The 24,476-nt window shown below is 28.6% G+C and overlaps 1 protein-coding gene across 2 annotated transcripts; it reads left to right on the forward strand.

The window, feature by feature from the left end:
• The first annotated feature begins 11 nt into the window (after nucleotides 1–11).
• Nucleotides 12–21,713, forward strand: ND-39 (NADH:ubiquinone oxidoreductase subunit 39). 2 transcript variants are annotated; one of them, XM_087150945.1, is made up of 10 exons: nucleotides 12–167; nucleotides 2,683–2,904; nucleotides 5,284–5,381; nucleotides 8,954–9,045; nucleotides 10,276–10,438; nucleotides 12,970–13,078; nucleotides 13,657–13,801; nucleotides 16,701–16,811; nucleotides 18,222–18,291; nucleotides 21,460–21,713. In XM_087150945.1, the coding sequence occupies exons 1-10, from the start codon at nucleotides 134–136 to the stop codon at nucleotides 21,640–21,642; spliced, it is 1,227 nt and encodes a 408-aa protein (XP_087007071.1). In that variant the 5' UTR covers nucleotides 12–133; the 3' UTR covers nucleotides 21,643–21,713. The 2 variants fall into 2 exon arrangements, with proteins under 2 accessions (XP_087007071.1, XP_087007072.1); XM_087150946.1 differs by having other exon boundaries at nucleotides 127–258.
• The last annotated feature ends 2,763 nt before the right edge of the window (nucleotides 21,714–24,476 follow it).

Here is a 24,476-nt window from a genome sequence, read left to right on the forward strand (position 1 = left end):
GCATTCCTGGTTCTGGTTTAGTTCTCTAGAGGCTCCACAGCTAGAGCAAACACCAAAACATGTAAACATTATATTTCGAAAACTTCTAAACTTGTTTTAAGGGCAACTCAATGATTGTTGACAAACAGAAAGAATGGCCTTAGCAATGTATAATATTCCCAAAAATTGTAAGATTTATTTAATTTGAGAAATTCCTCATTGCTTTTACTTTTGCTAAAAGGAAATAAATTGCACGAATGAAATGTTTCAAAACTATAAGTATTTTTTGAATAACAAATATTCAATACTAAACACATTATATACCTAATTTAAGAGTGTCAAGTGTTTCAAAGATCTATACCTGTCTTTTATAATTCTAATTGTTCTATATCTATTACTGTTTCCATCTTTTTTTATTTACGTCACCTATTAGCACCTGTTTTTGAAAACAGTTTTATAAAATGTTTCTATCTAAAAAGTGAAGTGAATAATCATGTTCACAAATTTTACACAAAGCTTAAACTAAATATTTTCTTAATTTTAAAAGTAATATATTCATTCTAAATGCGAAATTTCTGTTTTCGGGTACCTTGTAGATGCCGGAACTAATAGATATTCACTATTTCCCCTTAGGAATGACCTATACCTTTATCAAAAAAATGTTAGAATTTACTAGCTTAGAAAAATCTTAGATTTCGAGTCACTTTTACTTAAATATTATATTATACCTTAACTATCATTACAATTATTCAACTCCATTCACTAGTGTATGAGAAAAGTTAACTTGATTCTATCCTGGGTACCGTTTGATAGATGATGTGCCAGTTATGTAGAGCAACTACGCATTTTTTAAATAAATATCTCATATAAATCGCTTATTTAGCTAATAGCTTTTTGACATGCTTTGTTGATGTCAATTTCAATGTAAATCTACATGTTTTTCTTTACTGGTTGTTTTTGCTTTGCTTTTCTACATGATGTTGAATATCCCATAGTTTTACTACAATATTATTACAATATGCGAGTTTCAAATTACACATTTAAATACTAATTTTTTGATGGGCTTTTTTTATTTTTCCGATTTCATCACCAATCCTAGTCATTCTTCAATCATTTTTTCCTGGTTTTAAAAGTTTCGATTTTTATTACGATATGCAAAATTAAATCTTGCATTTAAATAATCTCTTATTGACTTGCTTTATTTATGCTGATTTTCTTGTAAATTTTAGCGATTTCTCTCTTTTTTTTGTTGCAATTATTGGGATTTTTTTCCCCATGTGATTTTTGAAGATCCTCTTACTTTAACTTCTATGTTATTAGGATAAACTTGTTTCTTAATGTGCATTTAAGTAACCACTTTTTGATACAATTTATCTGACCATATTTCATCGTAAAAATAAGTTATTTTTCTGACGTGTTTTCAGTAGTTAGCACATTTGATATCCCAATATTTTCATACAATATTATTGCAACATAAAAAATTCAAAACTCAGGAATCATGCAAATTTTTCAATTGCTCACTGTTTGTAGTTTATTTCATTTTAAACTTTTTGTAGCTTAGGTGTTTTTTTTTGTTGAAATTTTTTTAAAAAGAAACGTTTTTTATATAAAATATATAAAACGTCTAATAATTCAAGAAATAGAAATATCTGAAGTAATCTTATTTTGTGCTATTTTGCTTTTTTTCTCCTTTTTTTTTGTGTTTTTTTGGGGGGTTTTTTGCTTAAACTTGGCTCTTTAATTAAAGTAATAAGTTCAAATTTATGTTACTCATTAAAATATGAATACAATATTTAACTTGCTGGAAAAAAAACTTGCTGCACTGAATCATTAGACATGATTCATATTAAAGCCCAGTCATAAAGGCGCTCTCATTGCATATATTGACGGACCCATATTAGATTTACACCAATCATATTCGAAAAATTAGTTGGTTTGAACCTTGTATCGTTTCCAAATGTACATTAAAAGTAGTTGCGATGAATTGCTACAAAATTTTTAGTTTGTAGTGTTCTACTTTTTTTTTTTAAAGTAGAACAAACTATAAAAAAATAACGACTGCTGTAGTTTTGTTACTGTAGCATGTTACATCTGACCACATGACATGACTTTATTTTTGATTTTGCCATTGTGTCCAATACCTGGCTAATCGTGTTTAATCATTAGCTTAGTGGTTCCTAAAAGGTGTTTTATAGAATCCTGGGGTTGGAACTTTTTTACAACCTTTAATGATTTTAAAAATCTGGAATTATAATTATACCCTGTCAATAATCCATAATGTTTTTTAATAATCTAGTTATTGTAATTAAATAAAATTCCAGCAAATGAAAAAGAAATAGCAAAATTAAAAACAATATATTAATATCACTTGTGTTGATTTTCTAATTGCAAGGCAGTAAAGTGCAAACACACTGTTGTCTTTGGATCATCATTAAAGAGGAATCCCAGACCATCTCCAAAAATGCCCATTGGTATCTATCTTCCGTGCGAAGTTTGTAACCAAGCCAAAATTATTATTCAAAGGTTTTGATTGACCTGTCTTAAATACTTTAGATAAGCGAGGTTCTGTATTTATTTCTTGAAGTATCTTAAATGCAATATTATTTTTTTAGAACAAATTTTCTATTAACTGTTTCATGGTATAAATATTTTTCTAATTAATAATAATATTTATTTGTCAATGATAATTTGTTTCATTTGCAGCTTTTTCATCCTTGCAACTCATAGTTATCCGCCAACTTCCTGTTCGATATTCCAGCAGCAGCAGTGATGTTGTGGATTCTGTTGATAAGAAGTTCCCTAAAATCAAGTCTGACTTGCATAGCCTGAAAAGAGGAACTGGTGGTCGATCCTCTTTTAATGGAAAGGTTGCTACAGTTTTTGGAGCATCTGGGTTTCTTGGAAGAGCAGTGGTCAATCAGCTAGGTATTATTTAAAAGCTAGTGTAGAATAAAAATAAATACTTCAATTTTTTCACTTCTTAATTAAAGGTAAAATTACCTTATTTGTATTTTCTGTTTTCATTTCTTTAAGTTACTATTTATCTGTAAGACAGAATGCTTTTCTTTTGCTTCAAAAAGTCGTTACTCTTGAAAAAAAGATGTTATTAGTAAAAGTGCCATTCCTGTTCATTTTTTGAAAACATTTAATATTCAAACAAAAAACGTTACAAACAAGATCAGACGGCATATTAATATTATGAAAAGGAACAGCACATTTCAGCCACATAATTCGGAGGCGATCATTCTACTTCTTCTTTACTTCTAATTTTGCAGTTACACGGCAGTTACAGTTAAATTTTGAAATCAAATAGTTCCTCAGAGTTTCTTGACAGATAGCATTATATAAAAGGTGCACGACTTGTAGCCCTAGAATGGTTAATGTTGGAACCCCACTGCATTCCAATCAAAAATTAATTGATGCTACTAGAAAACTACATAAACTAGCATAAAAAATCTATAAAATTTTTTCCAGGTAATTTCTGTAAATTTCGATAAAATACCAAATTTATGACCTTTAAAATGAAAGTGTTCAGGTACTAATTCACTTTGTGAAAGCACTCAAATTATAGTTTTTAAAAGCCAAAGTGTAGAGGTGCTAATTGAAGGTGTCAAAATATCTTAGCATTTCAATTTTTTTAAAAAGAAAATTTTCTTTAACTAACTCACATTCTTAAGAAATTGTTATTGTTCTTATTAATATAAGAAATAATTAATTGATAAAAAAAACTTAAATAACCACAGTCCCTAAAAGCCCCTCAAGAAAAGAGTTTTTTTTTTCTTTTCCTGCAGCCCTCTTTTAAAAAAAGTTATTCTTCCCTTTTACAGATTGAAAATGGGGAAAAAAAAAACTAACCATTGCAATTCACTCCTTTTAATAGCAAAATCTTTTGTCTATGGACAAAAAAAAATTTTTTTTTTTTGACATTTTGTCAAAACATTTTACAAAATTATTGAAACAAGATACCTTTAAATAATTGTTAGGAACAATAATTTACTTCTGAAGATAAAATTACTACTTATATATTTATTGTATTATTAAGCAAATATTATTTGAAATGAGGAATTTATCTGTACAGCTTCTCATATATTCATGTTATAGATTATAAATATAAGTATAACCAAAATCTGACCAAAAATATACTTTCTCTAAAGTATTGCCTTCTTTTTCGACAAATTTCAATTGTAGAATATTGGAGTATAAACAATTAGAAATATATGGTTACACTAGTTTATTAATGAGAGTGGTAGAAATTTAGAGTGCCTTAATATAAATTTTACTTTTTGTATATTTAGCCGTATCTTTGAAACTATTTGAGGTAATTAAAAAGAAAATCTTTCGCCAAAATATTTATTTATAAATGGAGAAAAATTTGAAAAGGCAAATTTTTATCTCATTTTAAACTATGTACATATAAAAGTTATTATTTTAAAAAGTTATTATATAGTTATTATTTTAAAAAGTTATTATTTTAGAAAGTTATTATTTTAAAAGTTATTATTATATAAAAGTTATTATTTTAAACTTTTATTTCTCTAGAATTATTCGACCATGTCTGTTAAAAAAAAAATTCTAACCATTATTAGACAATTATAAGGATTTAACAATTATAAGGACTATGAGGATAACTAATACACAATTATTAGGATTTATTTTCTGAATAGAGTTATCTTTAGATTAAATTTTCAAAAAAAATCATATTCAAATTTTTTTGATTTGCATCAACATGGCTGGTTGGGGCTACCCTCTATATTTTGGGTATCGCAAATAAAAATTTGTCATAAGGAAGGTATATTCGTTCAGAGTTAAGTATATTTCTGTCTAATTTCTTAGCTTAAAACTTGCTCAGTAAAAATTCTTAATTACTTTAAATAATGTTTTTAAGAGTTCCAAAAAGGATTATTTTGTTTTAAATTATTAATTCATAATCCTCCCATTTTCTTAATGTTCTGATTTTATAGTAATGTTTATTTCGATGAGAAACTTGTGACTTAACCTAAAATATTTAGAAAATAATAATAAAATATTTTTCATTCTCTATTTTTATTCTAAATATTTTTCATTCTCTCATCAAATTTCTCCTTCTCTAAGAATTGTAATTTAAAATTTCAGAAAGGTGCTCGCAATTCACATTATTTTATTTTTATATATTTTTTGTTCAATTTTATTTATTTATGTTTTTTTTTTAAATTGGAAATACAATTTAAAAATGAATTTAGGTGTGTACTTTTATTTCTCTTTCTTAAATATTTTAATTCTTAGTGTTTCCTTAGTTTAATAATTTACAATGAACTAATTTTTTAGGAAAAATGGGTACCCAGGTTGTCATTCCTTACAGAACAGATCCCTATAATATTCTGAGGCTGAAATTGTGTGGTGATTTGGGACAAATTCTGTTTACAGTAAGCTTAATTTTCTACTAAATTTATATTTTAATTCATTTTATAATTATGTGTATTACTATTTTATGACTTAAATTCACAATGAAGCTTTCCCTCACCAAACTCCTAAACTATTAACACAGTTTCTTTCAGATAGCTTTAGCTTCACTCATTCTTTTTTTCTAAGTCTTATTTAGTATCCAGTTTTTGTATCTTTTAAAGTTAACTGTTATTAAGGGTATTAAATTATTAGCATTGAAGGTTACACTCTACTTTATATCGGAACTGCGGCTCTTTTCCTTTCAGAGCATTCAATTTGCTTTTTCCGCCTCTCAATGGGAGATTTTACCAATTGAGCCAAGTCTCCTGTTTTTTAATGAAGACTCCTGTATTTTACAACTATCACCTGTTTGCTCATATATTCTCAAATTTCTTCTTATTGGTAGTGAAGAAATTTAAACAATTTTTTTTGGGGGGGGATAAAATATCCAAAATACTTCTTCAAAAATACTACTGGCAAAATTACTTATCTTATTCCTCAACAGATAGTGTCATTGCTAGTACTGCAGTCAGAGCCGGATTATACCTTTCGTAGGCCCTAGGCACAGAGCCGGATTATACTTTTCGTAGGCCCTAGGCATAGCCGTTTTTGGGCCCTCTCCTCCTTCCCCCACTCCTCCCCTCTTTTCAAAATATATGCTGAAATTTTCTTGCATATTTTTTTTTTTGCACTTTTATTAATATGGATTTTAATTAACGAATTTGTTTATCGAACTTTATCTGCAATGCCGACAAGTGCAATGAATAAAGTAAGAGAAAAAAGAAAGGTACTCCTAACTTTAAAGAGAAAAAAAAAAATGGTAGAAATATAACATTTAAAAGAATAAAAAATTTACAAGTTTAGACAAGAAAAACAAGTTTAAAAAATACAAAATTCTCATATTTATTTTTTAAAAACAATTACAATTTCTAAATTAACTTATATAAACAAAACCAATGATTAAATAACGCAATATATTTCATACCTAATTAAACGGGGGGGGGGGCAATAAAATAAAAGGAAAACTTATTAATCTAAATCAAAACACTTGAAAATTATCGATCCGAAACGATAGTTAAAAAAGGCACTAGCATAAATATTAAAACCCGGTACAAGGCAAGATCAACGGGATTTTTAAAAATAAAAAAAACTAATGATAAAATTTATGAATAAAAAGAATTTATTGAGTGCGAAATTCATCGTGAAAAGAAAAAAAAATCAAACGCAGTGGAATCAGAAAAACAAAACTGTTTTTCTGATTCCACTACGTTTGATTTTTTTTTAAAAATTTTTTCTCCCAAGTTTTTTGTAGGCCCCTGAATTTCGTAGGCCCTAGGCACGTGCCTAGTGTGCCTATAGGTTAATCCGGCCCTGACTGAAGTATGTTGAGAGTTAATAGTTTAAGTCGAGCCTTGATGGCTCAGGGGATAGATTGTTCACCTTCCAATGAGGTGAACTGGATTCAAATCCCAACAATGACTGATCAATATGAATGGCGCATCCATCTTACACAGACCAAAGTGCTGGCGTAAAATATTCGCAGTGGTAGACAGATCAAGAGTTAGAGTCCTATTGCCATCAGGCTAACAGTAGGAGGTTTTCGTAGCTTTCCTCTCCTGCAATGCAAATGCAGGTTAGTTCCATCAAAAGTCCACCACAAAGGCATGTCCAATGCTTGATCAAGGAGTTCCCTTGTCTTCTGGATTAGGTACAAAATTACTAGGCTACAGAGTTGAACATTAGTAGTCATAAACCCAAAACTGGGTCAGCTGTTAACGACAGTTATAAAATAATGGTTTAAAAAAAAAATCTTTTTTCGATTTATGTATATATTTTTTACTCGCTAAATGTAAGTGCTTATATTATTTCCAATTTTGAATTTCGCTTTTTGACTTGCATGATTATGCATGATGTATCATAACTTTGTTCATTGCCTAAAAAATACCACTATTAAAATCTGCATAGAAATTCAAAACAAAAAATTTTAAAATTGAAATTTACTCTTTTAGTTTTTGCTCAGAAGCTTCGTAGCAGAAACCTATGTTCTTGGTTTGCAAAAAATATCATAATTGCTCTGCTAATATTTTTGTTAAATTTAACTGTGCTTGGAAAGAAAGATATCAACTTTATCATAAAGTAACAAAAAAACTTTATCATAAAGTAACAGGATTTCTCTAGAATTGTGCAAATTTTCATGTTGTTTTATCCAATAGTTTTTGAGCTAAAAAATGAAAGGCATGTTTGGTAAAAAAAAAAGCAATAGTTCAAATAAGAAATAAAAAATTTATAAAATAGTTGAATTCAGCTTTTCACAATTCTGGAAAATTTATTCAATTGGTTTGTAAAATTTATTTTCTGTTATACTAAGGATTTTGCATAGGATTAGGGCTTCTACTGTAGAATTTGATAAACCAAAAAAACACTTGTCTTCAACAAAGTGTGTATAGATATCTTTTTTTAAGAGTTACTACATCCCCTAGCAGCAAAATTACAATTTTTACGATATTGCCCACATATAGAATTGTTCGATTCACCCGTTGTTTTACAACCAATATTTTCCTATATAAAATTGTCAGAGTCACCCCATATTTCATAATCAGTATTCTATTAATATTGGCCCTATGTTGCTCATTCTAGGACCAATATAGGCCATTCTAGGACTAGTATTAAAATAATCTGTACATCCCAATATTGATCCCTCCGTGCATGTTCTTATAGGACACATATTGAGCTAATTTTGAGTCAAACTGGGGCCGAGGTAAAATTGTTGCTAACATCTTAATTCATGCAGAAATAGCTCATTTGAGTTATATTTCAATTATTTCCCTTTTGAACACCAAATATTATGTTGATTGCTTTTCTGTGTTAGTCGAAATTTTGGGAAAAGATAGCAAAACTTGTTTTTTGATATTCTAGAAAATCACTTTTGTGCTTTACAAACTAAAGGTATTCCAAAATTTTTTTTGTTCTTTTAATAATATGAAAATACATAGCTACCAACTCTACTGGATTTACAGTAGACTACTGGATTTTGCCAGTTTCTACTGGTTTGATAAAAATTCTCCTGATTTTTGAACACTTTCGAAAATTCCCTAAGTTGAGTAAGTTTCCTGATAAAGGAAAATTCCCTATTGAAATGGAACTTATTGCTTACTTGAATATTTAAATATGTATTGCTAATGTGTAATGAAGCGAGCCTCATTGTTAGCCATCAGGTTGAAGCATTTTTTTTTATATCTAAAATTTTAATTTTAAATTGTTGTGAACTGAGATAATAAATGTAAATAAAATATAACTCTATCTAATATATTTAGATCGTTGTGTAAATAAAAGTTAAGTTTTCACTAGTATCAACTAAAAGTATTGATACTTTCAAAAAGAAATATCAAAGCCAAATATTGATCTTGTTTAAATTAAGTTTACATTTTTTTTTTCATTGTCACTACTTGGAGGCTGCAGAGCTCAAATACAATTAGGGAAATTCTTACATAGATTGTAATATATTTATAGTGCTGGAAGTATTCTTTGCCTCTTAATGCAATTTTTCTTTTAGCCTTTCTTTCTTAAAGATGAAGCAAGCATTGCAAAAGCTATGAAGTACTCGGATATTGTTATAAATCTTATAGGAAGAGATTATGAGACTCCGTGAGTTATTATTTTTATGAATGAATGATTAAAATGTTCTTTTGAATAATTATCTGATATCTAAAGCTCTATGAAGTGTTATATGTCATAGATATTATTCAATTTTAGTCTCTTAGTTAAGTATGAAATAAGATAATTAAAAAGAATTTGCCTATTTGAGTTATTGCCCAAATTACATTGCTTAGTATTCTTATAATTCTGTAATAGTGCTCTGTATAAATACAGTGCTCGTCTTCATTTAAAATCACTTTCTTTCTGTGAACTTTTGATTTTAAAAAGAAACTGTTTTTATAAACAGACAGTTTAAAGTTTGAAAATATTTCGAATTTCAATGCCATAAATGAGCTGAAACACTAATAAATTTATAGAATTAATGTATCTATATGCAATTAAATTTGTTTTGTTAGAACCATTTTTATATTTGTGGTGATCCTTTAAATACTCTTCTTGCTGCATTTTTTTTTGTAAATATTTATTTAGGACTCTAGATTACTGAAAAAAAAATTATTTTCTCTCATTTTTCTTTTATTTATTTTTTAAATTTTTTTTTCTATTTTTTAAAATTTAATTATTAAAAATGAACAATTTTATTTTAATATCGTATGTCTATAACATTGGTGATTCTTAAAAGTGAAAAAAAATATTTGAAATAATCTAAAGATTTTAAAATAAATACTGTTTTTTAATTTGATCTTATAAAGATTTTTGTGCATGGCACTTAAGACTTCTTTCTCCATAATAAAATTCAGTTTCAATTGCATTAAAAAAAATTCAATTTTTTTTAAAAATTATTTTATTATTTGAATTATTTTCCTATTCAATTGTTTTTTATTTTATTATTATCTCTCTGGTGCATGGCCCTAGCCGATTGCCCTGTTTGCCCTAAACTTCAAATTTGCTTTTATTTACTATTAAATAATTAATTAAAATTAATTATTTAATAGCTAATAAATTATTTAATAACTAATTAAATATTCAATTAAATAAGAGCTAAATATTGAAAATGCTTAAACAACTGAAATTTTTTTATAAACTGAAAATTAGATTTAAAATTGGGGTGCTGGTGCATTATTAATAAAAAAATATGTTAGCACTATTTTAATGCTCTTTCACATTGAAATTTTTTTAAGGTAATGGTGTTTTTCTAGGTTGCGGTTAGCAGAATCTTTTGCAACAAGCCTGCTTAAATCTTCATTAAATTCTGAATTTTACTATTTTCTTTACTTCAAGGAATTTCAAGTATAAGGATGTGCATGTGACAGGTGCAAGAAATATTGCTCGTTTAGCTAAGGAAGCTGGAGTGCAGACATTACTCCATGTCTCTACTCTAAATGCGTCAGAAAACCCAAAGCCCATTGTAAGCAAGAAAGGCTCAGGATTATATTCCTCAAAGGTGATTTTTTACTTTTGAATTTTTTTTCTCCTTCTTTTCAATTTAATATGTTATAATGCTTTTAAATGTTTTCTTTTTATAATAAATCTGTAGGATAAATATTAAGTGTTGGGTAATCTTAACTATCATTATTAAATTGTTCTGTAAAGATACTTGGATTCCAAAATAAAATGACTACGGAGCAACGAACAAAACGTTTATTTCATACAGACAGCATAAGAGAGAATAAAAAATTTAACAAAAATATGAGAAGGAATAATTCATTGACACAGCACCATCTATGGATATTAATTTAAATCACGAATCTTAGCCATTTTTTAACAATCATGTAGAGTTGTGGGTCAACCAATGACTGTTTCTCGTATTATTTAAAAGGACAGCTAGTCATCTTTATATTTTGTGATGTAGCGAAGTTAATTGTTAACTGACCCAAAGCATAAATATTTGTCTCATTTTTGTTCAAGATCTAAAAAATCTTTGTTTTGAAATGTGCTTATTCTTCTCCTAATAGAGATTGTTATGTAACAGAACTAATTGAACCTCTTTTTGTGACTTTTAATAACATCAAAGTTTGAGACAAATATGTACTGAGAAATCGAACATTTGAGAGGATTATGTACTTATTGCAAAAATATTTAAAATGCAAAAGAAAGATGAATAAAAATATTTATTCATATCTGCCAACTCTACTGGTTTTTCCAGTGGACTACTGGATTTTGCCAGTTTTTCCTGACTTTTGTATAATTTAGAATGATCCTTAAAATTGGGTAAGTTTCCCTAAAAAAATCCCTGTTGAATTTGAAATTTTTTGCAGATTATTGCTTCCTTGAATATTTAAATAAGTATTACTAATACCTAATGAAGTGAGCCTCATTTATAAATATTAGTTAAAACTTTTTTTGCTCTAAAATGTTTATTTACATTCATAGCTTTCTTTTTTAATTAATTAAATAATTTTTTAACTGTCTTTGATGAATTAAATACCTATTACTATTCAAAATTATGAGTAAACATAATACATAACATTGCAAGTTCACTTAATGTTAATCGTAACTGGAAAATATTGCAGTTTTTCTATTTTGATAACTATAAAAATCCCTAAAATTCCCTATGTGTAAAGTTTTAAGTACATTTTGCGATAATTATCATGAAATTTATATTTATTTCATAAAATCTACTGGATTTTTTCCTATTTATGTTGGTAGCTATGTTTATTTATCTAAAATTTACAGTTAATTGTTTGGTTCGAATAAATTATTTTCTTCTACATTTTTGCAATACATTTTTGACATTTAAAATAGATTGCTGTTCTTTTTTTGTTGTTGTTTTTTTGTGAATATAGTAAGTTACTAATTGTTTATAAGTTTTGAAGTCTTCTGCAAATGTGGGCTTTAATCATGGTTCTGTTTCATTGGTGCGATTTCTAACTGATCGGTTTCTGCAATAATTTTTTAAACCGCCATCATACAATAAGTTTCAACGTTTTAAACAAAGGATGCATAAATATTACACATGATATCTGAGGTGTTTTCCCCAAAACTGTAGAATTAACATCAAGAGTTACTATTTTTGCTCTTTAAATGAAAAAAACTTAATTTGTTTTTAAATGTGGGTAAAATTTCTGAATGATAGACACAGGACTTTTTAGTTTCTGAAACTATCTTAATGGGAATTAGTAAAATTATAAGAATGGCGCTTGTAATTTGGCCGGTAAAACAAGATGATACACATAGGAAAATGAAAGATGCAGAAATGAGGGATCAAGGCTTGACTGTATAATTCAAACTAGATTGTGATATAAAACTGTTTAAAAATTGTTTTAATATTAGGTATCTTTTTTTTTAAATAGAGAGTTTTTGTCAATTGGGTTGAAAGAAAAACAATTTTTTTCTAGGCGCTTTTTTCCAACATGGAAGGAACTTGTCACCCCTGAAGCCAAATTATTTTGAATTCATGGAAAAATGTTAATGCAAAATTAATGAAATATTTCAAGAAATATTATGTCCTTTTCATGTCATTAAAGGATCACAAAAATGATATTTTTTGGTAGTCAAAGGAAGACAAAGTAAAATCTCTTACAGAATTGCCAACTTTTTCTCTTTCCAAAGATAATTTTTCAAAGTGGCGATGATATTAAAATTGTTGGCAGAAATATTTTTTTTTCATTTTGTCAAAATTGAGATTATTAATTTTGCAGTCACTCTAAATAAAGTAAAAAAAAAAATTATTTAAAAGTTGGCAGCTGTGCTTGTAGAGTGAAACCCTTACCATGACATGTAAAAAGTTTTATTTTTATTATAAATATGTATAAATATTTTGATTGTGCTGTAGTAGTGTTACTTTTCTTTTGTTTGCATTTATTTTATAGATTATGTTAATTTTTTTTAAAATCAAATTTCAAAAGAAATTATAGTATCCATATGTATAAATCTACCCCAAATTTTCATTGAAATTCAGGGGTTCAAAAAATGGATTTATATATCAGAAAAGAAGGTAATTTTATTTTTTTAATTTTTAAATATTTGTTTTAGTGGGAAGGTGAACAAGCAGTGAGGGAAGAGTTTCCAGATGCCATTATATTTAGGCCATCAGATATGTGGGGCCAGCAAGACAGTTTCATTTATTATTACAACAATATTGGTAAGTGTGTCTACTTGTTGTCCACAATCGCTCAAATTTATTTATCTATTATTTTTCTATGTTAACGTAAAGTTCACAAAAAATAAATAGACCACCCTGAATAACTCTTGATCTAATGATAGGATCTTCACTTACTATACTAGGATTCTATGATAATAGTATTAATATAATAATTAATTAAATATTGTTTTTTAATATTAATTAGTTAGGTATATTTTCAATGACTTCAAGGCATGATAAAAGATTATAACAAAAATATGAAGAACTTAAAAATGATTAAAAAAATAAATAATTATTTATTGCTATATTCATTGCTTTTTTTCCCCTGTAAAATAATATTAAAACTGTAAATTTGCAAAGTAGCTGGTGTCCCAAAAAAGGTTAGGAACAGGCAAACATCATGCACTTTATAAATGCTAGTGATTCATTCATATAGTGCAGGTTAAATAATATCATTCTTAGCGGAACATTTTTAGAGAACCGCTGTCTTAATATTTTGTAATATTTCAATGGAAGGTGAATGCAGTACTGTCATTTTATATATTAAGCTTAGTAATGTTTTTAAAAAAACTTCCTAGCTAGGAGAACTTGGCGTGCCATGTCCCTCTGGAAGAAAGGAGTCGGCATTATCAAACAGCCAGTTTATGGTTCAGATGTTGCCAAAGGCATTGTAAAAGCTGTATGTGATCCTGATGCAGCAGGGCACACATTCCAAGCAGTTGGGTAAGGAATTGTTTCCATATATTAACTACCACATTTCATATATCATGGCATTATTAGCTGTGCAGGTTTATAATTAATCTGTATTATGTTTTTAAATAAACACGAAACGGTAAAAAAATAATTTTTAAAGAATAAATGTTTATTATTTTTTAATAATCTTTACCTTACTATAAATTTTTTTAATACCAAGTAAATTTTTTTTTTTACTTTTCATCAATGAACTGATTAATGATGTTATTTTTTATTGATATTGCTATATAATATTTAATTTTAATTATTAAAAATATTTAATTTATTAAAATACATTTAATTTCGAAAATATGCACTATTATGCCATTTAGTTGTATCTCTTTCCTTTTTTTTTTTTACTCTGTAAAAAAAACATAACCTTGAAATGTGTTACAAAATTTTGCGTTATTTAGATTATTTCACTTATTTTGAAACTTACCTACCAACTTCGCAGTAATATTAGTCTGTAGCAAATCAATCATAAAATGTTGTAAAAAAAATTTTTTTTTGGGTACAAGTTCTGAAATACATTTGCACTTAAGTATTTATTATTTACAGGAGGAAAAAATAGAAATTTTCTACTGCATTAGAACTAATTATAAATTCTGCAAATTTGGTTTCCATAGTTTCTGAATCATAACCTCTTAACAAATAAATGAACAATTAATGTAAAAAGTTAATAGTTCTTACTTAGTTACAGAAATTCTTTTAACTGTGATTTTCATTACTCACATCTGCAAAGTTAATGCGATTTGTGGAGAATTGTGGTTATATAGATCATCTACTGTACATAATATAGATCTTCTACTGTACGTATGTACATTCCACATTGTACATTACATGTACATTCATTATATGGATCTTCTACTGTGCATAATAAACTATTTGTACAAAACAGGATTTCATTCTGAATCTTTTGTGGAATTTTATTGATTTCCGAAGATGAATTTATATTCTTTTGCCAGCTTTGTAAGGCTTTCTCCTAATTTTATCTGTACTACAATATTATTATTCTTTTCTTGTAGCAATAACATATGTTTCATTTTAGATGAAATCATAGCAAAAATGATGGTCAAACTGAACTACACTAACAAAAATGAAAAGACAGATAAAAGAATAAAAATTTTAAATTAATAAAAAAAAGCCTTTCTCCAAATAGTTAAATAGTTATTCATTACTCTCTTAAAATATTAAATTCTATGTAGTCATGCAGTACAATAAATATTTTTTAGTTTTAAGACCTCATGTATAGCAGAATTATGATACCATATTATTGAATTTGAAAAAAAGAAAAAGAAATCTAGATGCATGTGAAAAAAATTATAATCAACTCAGATTAACAGAAATATTTAGAATAAAGAGGTTCTAATTTATTTGGTTTTTAATCTCTTGCTTATGTAGATAAGAATATCAGCCTGCTAACTAGGTTGGCATGATTTAAATCGTTTGATTATAAGATGAAAATGTTGTTATACAGTACAATTTATAAATATATTCCCAAATATAACACTTATTAAATATGTCATTAGTATATGTCATTAATGGAAAAAAGACTTGCTTTGTTCAGAGAAACTTAAATTTTTTTTTTCATTTATATTTTTTCATCTAAACTAATTTACTTTTCATTATTTATCCAACTGACAAAACTGCCTTCTTTTTCTCAAATTTTAGGATTTTGAGCTTGAACGGAAATAGCTGTGATTTTATTTATTCAATGGTTACTTTGTAACAATTAAATAATGATTTCAAACATTTCAATATCATCGATTTTAACTATATTGTTTTCAAATTGTATTGCAATTACTAAATCAGTACAACTTCTTGCATATGCTTATGATGTTAATGTAATTGCTCGTTCCCTTCATGCCCTAAAAGAGGCATTTCTTGCCCTTGAGTTGGCTGCAAGACATATGGTCTCAGTCATAAATATAGAGAAAACAAAATATATGTTATTCTCAAGAAACAGAGTCCCTCACCCCTATCTTGAAATAGATTTTTATAAATTTGAAACAGTAAGGAGTTTTACTTACTTAGGATTAATTATTGCTATTGATAAAAGAATGTCTTCTGAAATAGAAAACTGACTAACTGGCAAATAGGGCTGTCTATGGGCTGAGAAGATTTATTAAATCTAGGTTTCTTTCTAGAAAAACAAAGTTCTTAATTTACAAAACTCTTGCCAGGCTTGTCTTGGTGTATGCTTCTGAACCTTGGATTATGACAAAACTGGAGGAAAATTGTATCTCAATACTTGAGAGAAAGATTTTGGGAAGTATACTTGATGGTGTAAATAAAGACAATAACTGGAGAAGGAGATTTAACTTTGAACTGTACAAGAATTATAAACAACCTGATGTTATTAAATACATAGAAATAAATAGAATGAATTGGATGGCTCACGTGATTCGAATGAGTGATGATAATACGGTAGAAAGCATATTGCTTGTTAGACCCACTGGAACAAGAAAGCGAGGAGGGCTGCGGTTAAGATGTGCTGATTCGGTGGAGTCTGATTTTCTTGCAATTAATGAAAAAAATTGGGGATCAATGATAAATCGGAAGTCGTTATGGAGAAATCTTCAGAGGAAGGCATTGGCTCACATTGGGCTGTCTGGCCAGCTGTGATGTATTTTGAAGTAATGTGATTTATTATTAATAAATTTTATTTGATGATTTTTTTGAAGTGTAAAAAAATCAAAAATATCTGATATAAATTTATTTATTTAATTTTTTTGGAGGAAAAAAATCATGATTTCCTACCAACCTTGTACGGTTATTATTTTTCTGAAGAGAGTGTATATTCCTGTTAATGTGTTTGTATTATGTATGTTTTTATTTTATTGCTTTTAGTATTTTCTTTAAAACTCCATTTATATGTATTTCATGACAGGCCTCATCGTTATGAGCTTTCAGAATTGATGGATTGGTTCCACCGCATCATGTTGAGAACGAGGGAAAGGCTTTATTATAGATTAGATTTGAGAATGGATCCCACATTTTGGTACTATTTTATTTTTATTTTTTCTGAATTCAGATTTTTCATGCTTAAATAATTAATTTCTTAAAGATTATAAACTAAGAAGTGTTTATTTAACCTTATGTTAATAAGTGTTTATTTGATTGAAAGTAAAAATCTTGTTAATTTTTTTCCCCATCAATAATGAGCTAATAACAAATTTACCAGTTTTTGCTTGCTTAGCTGTTGAAGTTGTATTCTTTTAACAAATTATTGAGCAAATAATGTAAAAAGTTAATTGTTCTTGCTTAGTCTCAGAAATGTCTTAGCTATGATTTTAATTTTTTATACTTATTAAATTATAGTTTATAGTTGTTAATGTGGTTCATGGATTTGGCATCTATGCCTACATCAATGTCTCTTCATAGTTTTTTACACAGTTGTTCAGTTATATTTCTAATATTCCACAGCATGGGCGTGACAGACATCCAATTTTAAATCACTTTCACACTAATTCTCAAAATTTCACACTTGAAGAAAAAAAATATAAAAAATTAAATACACAAATTAATACAAAAGAAAAAATACAAAAGAAAAAGTTACTACACAATTCTACACAGTTTAATTAGTACAGCAAAATTAAATACACATTTATAATAATTCTCAAAATTTCTCACTTGAAGAAAAAAAAAATCGAAAAAGTTTAACTTAATAACTTAATTAGTTTAACTTAAAGTTTATTTACATCATCTTTTTTTTAAGGATATTTTTGTCTTTTTTTAACTTAGCTAAATTTAAATCAATGATGATTCGTGAAACTGGTTAGCAAACCAGTGATTAAATTTTCTTATTTCTACCCCCGATATTATTGCAATAATTAAGTGAAATTTAATTACTCGCTATCATCATTTGATATTTCATCTTGTTACATAAAAATTCCATTGAAAATGTAAAATGTGTTTATTGGAAAACTTTTCACCCTGAATAGCTTTTTAATTAGTAAAATTTTTAAAAATATCTGAAACATGTGAATTTTGTATTGGAAGGAGGCAGGTAAGAACTTATTCTGCCCAAAAAAAATAATAATAGTTTGTAATAATCAGAAGACAGGCCACTGGTTTAGATCCTAAAAGAAGTCTTTTTTTTATCGCTTAAAGTAAACTTCTTTATGGCATTATTAAGTTATAAAATTCATTTTTTTCATCATTTTTATTCTAATCTGGATATCATATAATATCTTTTCTGCATTAAATTCTGACTAATAAATTATTCCCTGGCTATATAAGCCTGATGATCCAACCAAAATGTGTTTAAAATGGGATCTAAATTTTAATTATATTTTTGAATTTTCAAATTTAGATTTATTCTAAAATTTTAAAAAGTTTTATGGCAAGCTTTAAATTTTTTATTTAAGAAATGTTGTCAATCATTGACTAATGATTTGACTTTTCTTAGGCCTAGATTGCTTATTGCAGAAAAAGTTCTCCCACGCTACCGAACTCTCTCTTGGGGAAGATTAGAAAGAGTAAGTTTTGAAACATTTTTCCTTTAATGTTTCTTATTTACTTGTCATGTATTTTATTCCCTTATTTCTGATCTTTAGTCAATCTTTTAATGTGTTTCATCAGGGTTGCCACTCCACATTGAAAACCTGGAAAATACAGGGAATTTAAAAATCACCTAAAATAACAGGGAAAATGCAGAGAATTTTTTTTCCAGATTTGAGTGGCAACCCTGTCATATTTTTTTTTCTTTCTTTTTTTTTCTTTTTCAAATTGTTCTTTAATTCAAATTTTCAATAAATAACTTAAACTAACCTTCATCGTAAAATAATTGATAATTCTATCTAAATTAATTAAATATATTTTAATCCTATGTTAGTTATTACAATATCTGTATATTTAATTATTTGTGCTATATTGACTAAATATTGATATTTCTGCAGCATAATTTGCTTTATATCCATTTATATTTATTAAATACCACATCATTATTATATTGCACATTCTCTGTTGCTACAAATCAACCTTAGTAAAGGAGGAGAGAAACTTCCTTTTGCTGTTTTTTTTTTTATCCTTTGTTATACAATATTTTTCTAATTATTAATGATCACACTTCAAAATGGGTAAAATTTTTGTGCATTCATTGTAAATATTGACTCAAAATTAACACTTGTTTAACTTATTTTTGCTCAAAAGTGTGTAAACACATCAAAAAAAATTTTATTAACACTGTGGAATATTTATTTTGCTAATTTTATGTTTCCTCAATGGTCCTAAAGTGATCTATAAAATATTAATAATTTAATCTGTGTAAACACAATTTGTTGAGAAATTTTCAAAATATGCAAGTATTTTTTTAACTTGAAACTGTCACTGACAAATTAGACTTTTTGAAAATAAATAAATATTTAATATGAGGTTCATCATATGTTTTTATGGTGAATAAAAGTTGTACAAGTAATACAAATTTCATAAAAAGCAAACAAACTAGTGTTCAATTATGGTTTGTCCATTGATTTGGCCAATGGTGTGTATACGAACCATTTTATTTCATAAACAAAATATTTTTCATGCACAAGATTTTTTTTTGTTTGCGTCTTAATTCAATTTAAGCATATTTTAATAAATACCGCATTTTATAAAATACAGTCGAACTCGTTTATAACGAGCACAAAGGGACCGTAATATGTACTCGTTAAATCCGAGTGCTCGTAATAAACGGGTCCTTAAGACAGGGAGGCTTGGGAGGTCAAATGATTGAGTTTACTTAAAATTTAAATAATGCTTACTTACTTTAATTACATTAATTAATTTAATTAAATACTTTTCTTAATTTAAAGACAACTAACCCCTTTCCCTCGCATTTCTTTATCATTTTGAAAAAAAGATAAGACAGAAAGACTAGAAAGATGAGAAAAAAGATTGCAAGACAGAAAAATATTGCTCGCTAAAACCGGGTCTTGCTCGTTAAAAGCGACTTCTGTTCCATAGACTTAACATTGATCCAACCAAAAATTCTCGTTTCCCTTGGTAAATCCGAGTTCTCATTAAATCCGAGCTCGTTATGAACGAGTTCGACTGTACTGCATTTTATAAAATTTCTATGCTTGGCTTAAAAGGGGTTAAAGTGTGATGACCGTACAAAAATGAAGTAGTTTATACTGACAAAAAGTGTGATTATAAGTAGTTTATTAGACATGGGTAAGATTGGTTGTTTAAAAAATCAACTTACTTCAGCAAAAAAAAAAAGACTAATATATCTATTCTTTTACGTACCATGCAATGTAAGCACTTTTGTTGCCTTAATTTTTATTTAATCATAAATAATTAAATGACTTGTTTTATTAAACACATTCTTATTATTCTTTAAACATGGAGATTTTTCTGCTTTTATATGGAATTTTGCTTTTTTTTGTTTTGTTTTTTAAATTTAAAGAGAAGAAAATTTTCGCTTTTATGCTTTTTCGAGTTCTATCGCCCCCCAACCCCCCAAAAAAGAAGACTCCTTTTTCTTGTATGTAAACGTGATTTGAAATTATTCACGCGATTTAAAAGTACACATCGTGATTCATATTCACTATAAATTTGAAATTAGTCATCGCGATACATATTTGTGGGATTTAAAAATCTTACATCACATCAGTATTCATATTATCGCAATTTAAAAATAACACACTGAAATTTATATTCTCACAATTTGAATGAAAAATCGCACATCGATATATTTTATTAAAACGTTAATAATTTTCTGTGGATAAATTCTTAATAATATTCTTCCTACATACACTTTTTTTCCTGCACTAATTTAAGGTATTTCACAATTTTTCAAAAATTTGTTATCTACATAACATTTCATATTTCTATTACCCATTGGCAAAATGGGTGTTGTTTTGGGTTGGATGACATGCGCACCTTATTTGGACGTCATCACACTTTTCAACTATGTTCAAGAGTAATAGTAAACAGTGTGCATGCGTTGCTATGGCAACTGCTGCTGTTTGATTATTTTTTATAATTCTTTTTTTCACTTTTAATTTTGTAATGCATTAAGTTGGTGAGTTTATTTTTGGGATATGGGACCAAAGAGGTCCCATAAATTCTTCTTGAGTTGTGAATAAAAGAGAATTTCATCATTTGAACGATATATTTTTGTTTTTATTGTTTTAATTAAGAATCAGAAATTCTATTTTTATATTATTTTTATTATTAACTTATAATTACTGTCTTGACGGTGATTTTAATATAAATATAAATACTGAAGAAGGAAAAGTATTTTGTGACTTCTTGAAACAAATATATAGGCAGGATTTGAAAACCAATACGAAGACAAGCATCAATTGAGACAGTTTTTGCAACCCATGATTTGAAATGTTGTGGTGTTTATCGGAATCAATCCAGGAAGGAAAAAAATCATTTGACTAATGGGAAACCGGTGATCGCAATAAAGCAATCACAACTTTTTCCATTCTAACCCTTCGAAGCAGAATTTGTATTGTTTTTCTGGTTTTGGTTATTTTTTTCAGCTATTTTGGTTGTTTACCAAACTTATCCCAGTTTAAAGTATTAAACTTTTTCAAATATATGTCATTATGTTTGCAAGGTGATGTTATTAAATTTAATGAATTCAAAAATGTGTTAAATTTCTTTTTGATTTAAAGAAATGTCAATCTTAGATTCTCTCTTATCCATAGGAAAGCAAGACTGATGTCGTGAATCCTGATCTCCCAAACTTGCAAGATCTTGAAATAAACTTGACACCCATGGAGGAGAGAATATTCTACGAGTTGAAACCCTTCAGAATTCATGCCTACCACGATCAGCTGCTGAGAGATTATATAAGACCTGTGGAACCATGTCCATTAGCTACTAATTAATAACTACTGTAAAGAGAATATTTGTGGTTTATTATAGGAATAATTAAATATGTTATCTTTTTTTTTGTTCACATTTTAGCCTTGTTTTTTTTTAATACAGTGGGAGCCCAGATATAATGAGACATGTAGAGCTCTAGATTACATAGAAAATGGCTACAAAAATATAAAACCCTTGTTGTCAAAAGTGCTGACCATGTTGCAGACTTAAGGTTAAAATACACCGAATTTGCGCCAATTCCATCATAAATCCATGTTCTATTTTGGTTGTTTTTTGACCAATTTTCCTTTGAATTTCCACATGTTTCTTAAAATTGAAAACAAACACTGTTAATAAAGCTATAAATCTACCACCAGAGTGCAAGTTAACAGCAGGTTAAGAAACCCACAGTTATGAAACAGACAATCAAAAAATAAAGAATACACTTATCGACTAGTGGTCAATATTTCAAAACGGGAGTTTCAGAACTGGGTGTTTCGCGTTAGGTAAGTGTCAACGGTGAATACGGGGGTTAGAAGCTGAATCTTATATGGATGAGATAATGATAAGGGGAGTAAAGGAACTCAGGATTGCACACCCCTTCATTTTAGCGTACGACGAGGTGACTCACCTGAGGAGTCTTACTTCCTGATACGAAAATATTTTTAAATGTCATATCAGGTAATCAAAGTTACCTTGTCAGGTAAGCGAAAAAACACTTTTATTAACTAGTTTTACTATCCAACAGAAATCGGAAATCTTCTACGTTTTTGACTGACGATTAAAAAAAAAAATGGTTTTGTTTGGTGAAGATTTCGTGAAGGCGATAAAGAATCATGCCTAGTGCCCACTCAGAGCATTCAGAATTCGTACCAAGACCATCACTCAAAGAATAATAGCAGAGCCTTCAATATACAACAGGTAAGGAAAGGAGGTAGGAAATTCGCCTAGGTGGAAAAATGGACGAATATCCACATTGTGGGCCCCCTATTAGGCTTATAATTATTTCTTCTGATAGGGTACACTAGTTCCTGGTAATATAATACATAGTTCAGTTGGAATATTAAGGGGAGATATAGGGCCATGTTGTAATACAGAATATTGACATCGAATTTCTTCATTTTAACGCTATTCAACACACTATTATAATATACATATAAACCTATAGGGCCACATTGTGGACCCCTATTAGGCCTATAATGATCTCTTCTGGTAGGGTGCACTAGTACCCGTTAATAAAATACGTGATTTGGTTATTATTATATATTAATGGGAGATGAAGGGCCATGTTGTAATACAGAATATTGACTTTGAATTTCTTCATTTTAACTCTATTTAACACACTATTATGTATACCAGAGGGAATAATGTATAACCACTAGGAAATAATCTCTAACACTGCCAAAGGAAATAATTATGGGCCTATGAGGGGGCCCCCAATGTGACTTTGAATATTATGGGTCATGTTGTAACACAGAATATTGACTTCGAATTTCCTCATTTTAACGCTATTTATAACGATACCAAATAAAGACTTCTAAAAATTGAAAATTATATTTCAATACAAGGAACCTTACCTTGTTTCGATTCTATTTTCTCTTCCGGTTATTTTGTTGTAGATAACTAATTTAACACCTATGCTGAAAAATACTTTAAACAAAGACGCTAGAGAGTTATATTTAATAATCATTATAAAATAAAAATGGAGCTATTTACAGATGAAAAATCAGTACGTTGTTCTGAACAAATTCTAGGCTACACACTTTCAGGAGAAAGAGTTCGTGAATGTTTGTTTCAGTATTTGTTCACTGGGGGGTATCGGGGGATTCTCAACACTCCCCTTCTTGAGTTCAGTAGAGTAACCAACTGAACTATAAAAAAAAGTCACAGAATCGAGGTTCAAATCGATCAGGAACACTCATTTGTCGTCCAGAAAGCGTTTGCAGGGGAGCACACTGGAGAGGAACTTGCTTCTTTAGTTGTTCAGTCTGTTTTCTTCAGTTGACTTCTTGAGGACAAAGTTTTTTTCTCAAAGGACTGATTATGATTCTGGATTTGGTCTGCAACTTAGCTGTTCGGACATGCCCATCTTTTCTTGGCAAAATCTTTAAAATCCTCCCGAGAAGACACATTGTCGTTCCAAATTATCACAATGTCACCAACTTTGGGCTCATGTCCAAGAGGTCGTGGGTTCGCTCCCCGCCGACCGAAGATAATAAATGGTGACTGATGCATGTTAAATATGTCAGGATCACAAAGTCCTCGAGTTCCCATAACAAATAAATATCTGTGGGGGTACTGATCTAGGAACTCCCTTGTCTTCTGGATTGGGTTCAAAATTACCAGGATGCGGTTGTTGTTGTTGTAGTTCATTTACGTCGCACTAGAGCTGCACAATGGGCTATTGGTGGCAGTTTGGGAGACATCCGAAGACATGTCATTACATGCAGAGGGGATGGCACACCCGCTTCGGTAGCCCGACGACCTGCACGCGAAGTCAAGCACTCACACTGACCGCAGCCAGTGATGCGTGACTTCGGTGATCTGCTGGGAACCGTGTCTTAACGATCAGTCCACTGTGGGACGCAGGGATACATTAAACATTGGTAGTCGTAAACCCGAAATTGGGTCTGCTGTTCAACAACGGTTATAAAATAAAATAAAATGTCATCAACTTGCAGAGCTTCTGAAGTTTTAGTCTTTGAAGATGTTTATCGAAGTTGACCAAGATATTCCGTTCTGAATCTCTTTCGAAGGTTTCGGCAAATTTCATTTCTGTAAGCAAGTCGTTTCTTAAATTTTACTTGATCTAAAATATCGAAATCTACATCACTCACCTGTTTTATTTCTTGGAGGA

This window comes from Parasteatoda tepidariorum, chromosome 9, assembly GCF_982258835.1.
Source record: "Parasteatoda tepidariorum strain Cologne lab strain chromosome 9, Ptep-v5.0, whole genome shotgun sequence".
NCBI lineage: Eukaryota > Metazoa > Arthropoda > Arachnida > Araneae > Theridiidae > Parasteatoda > Parasteatoda tepidariorum.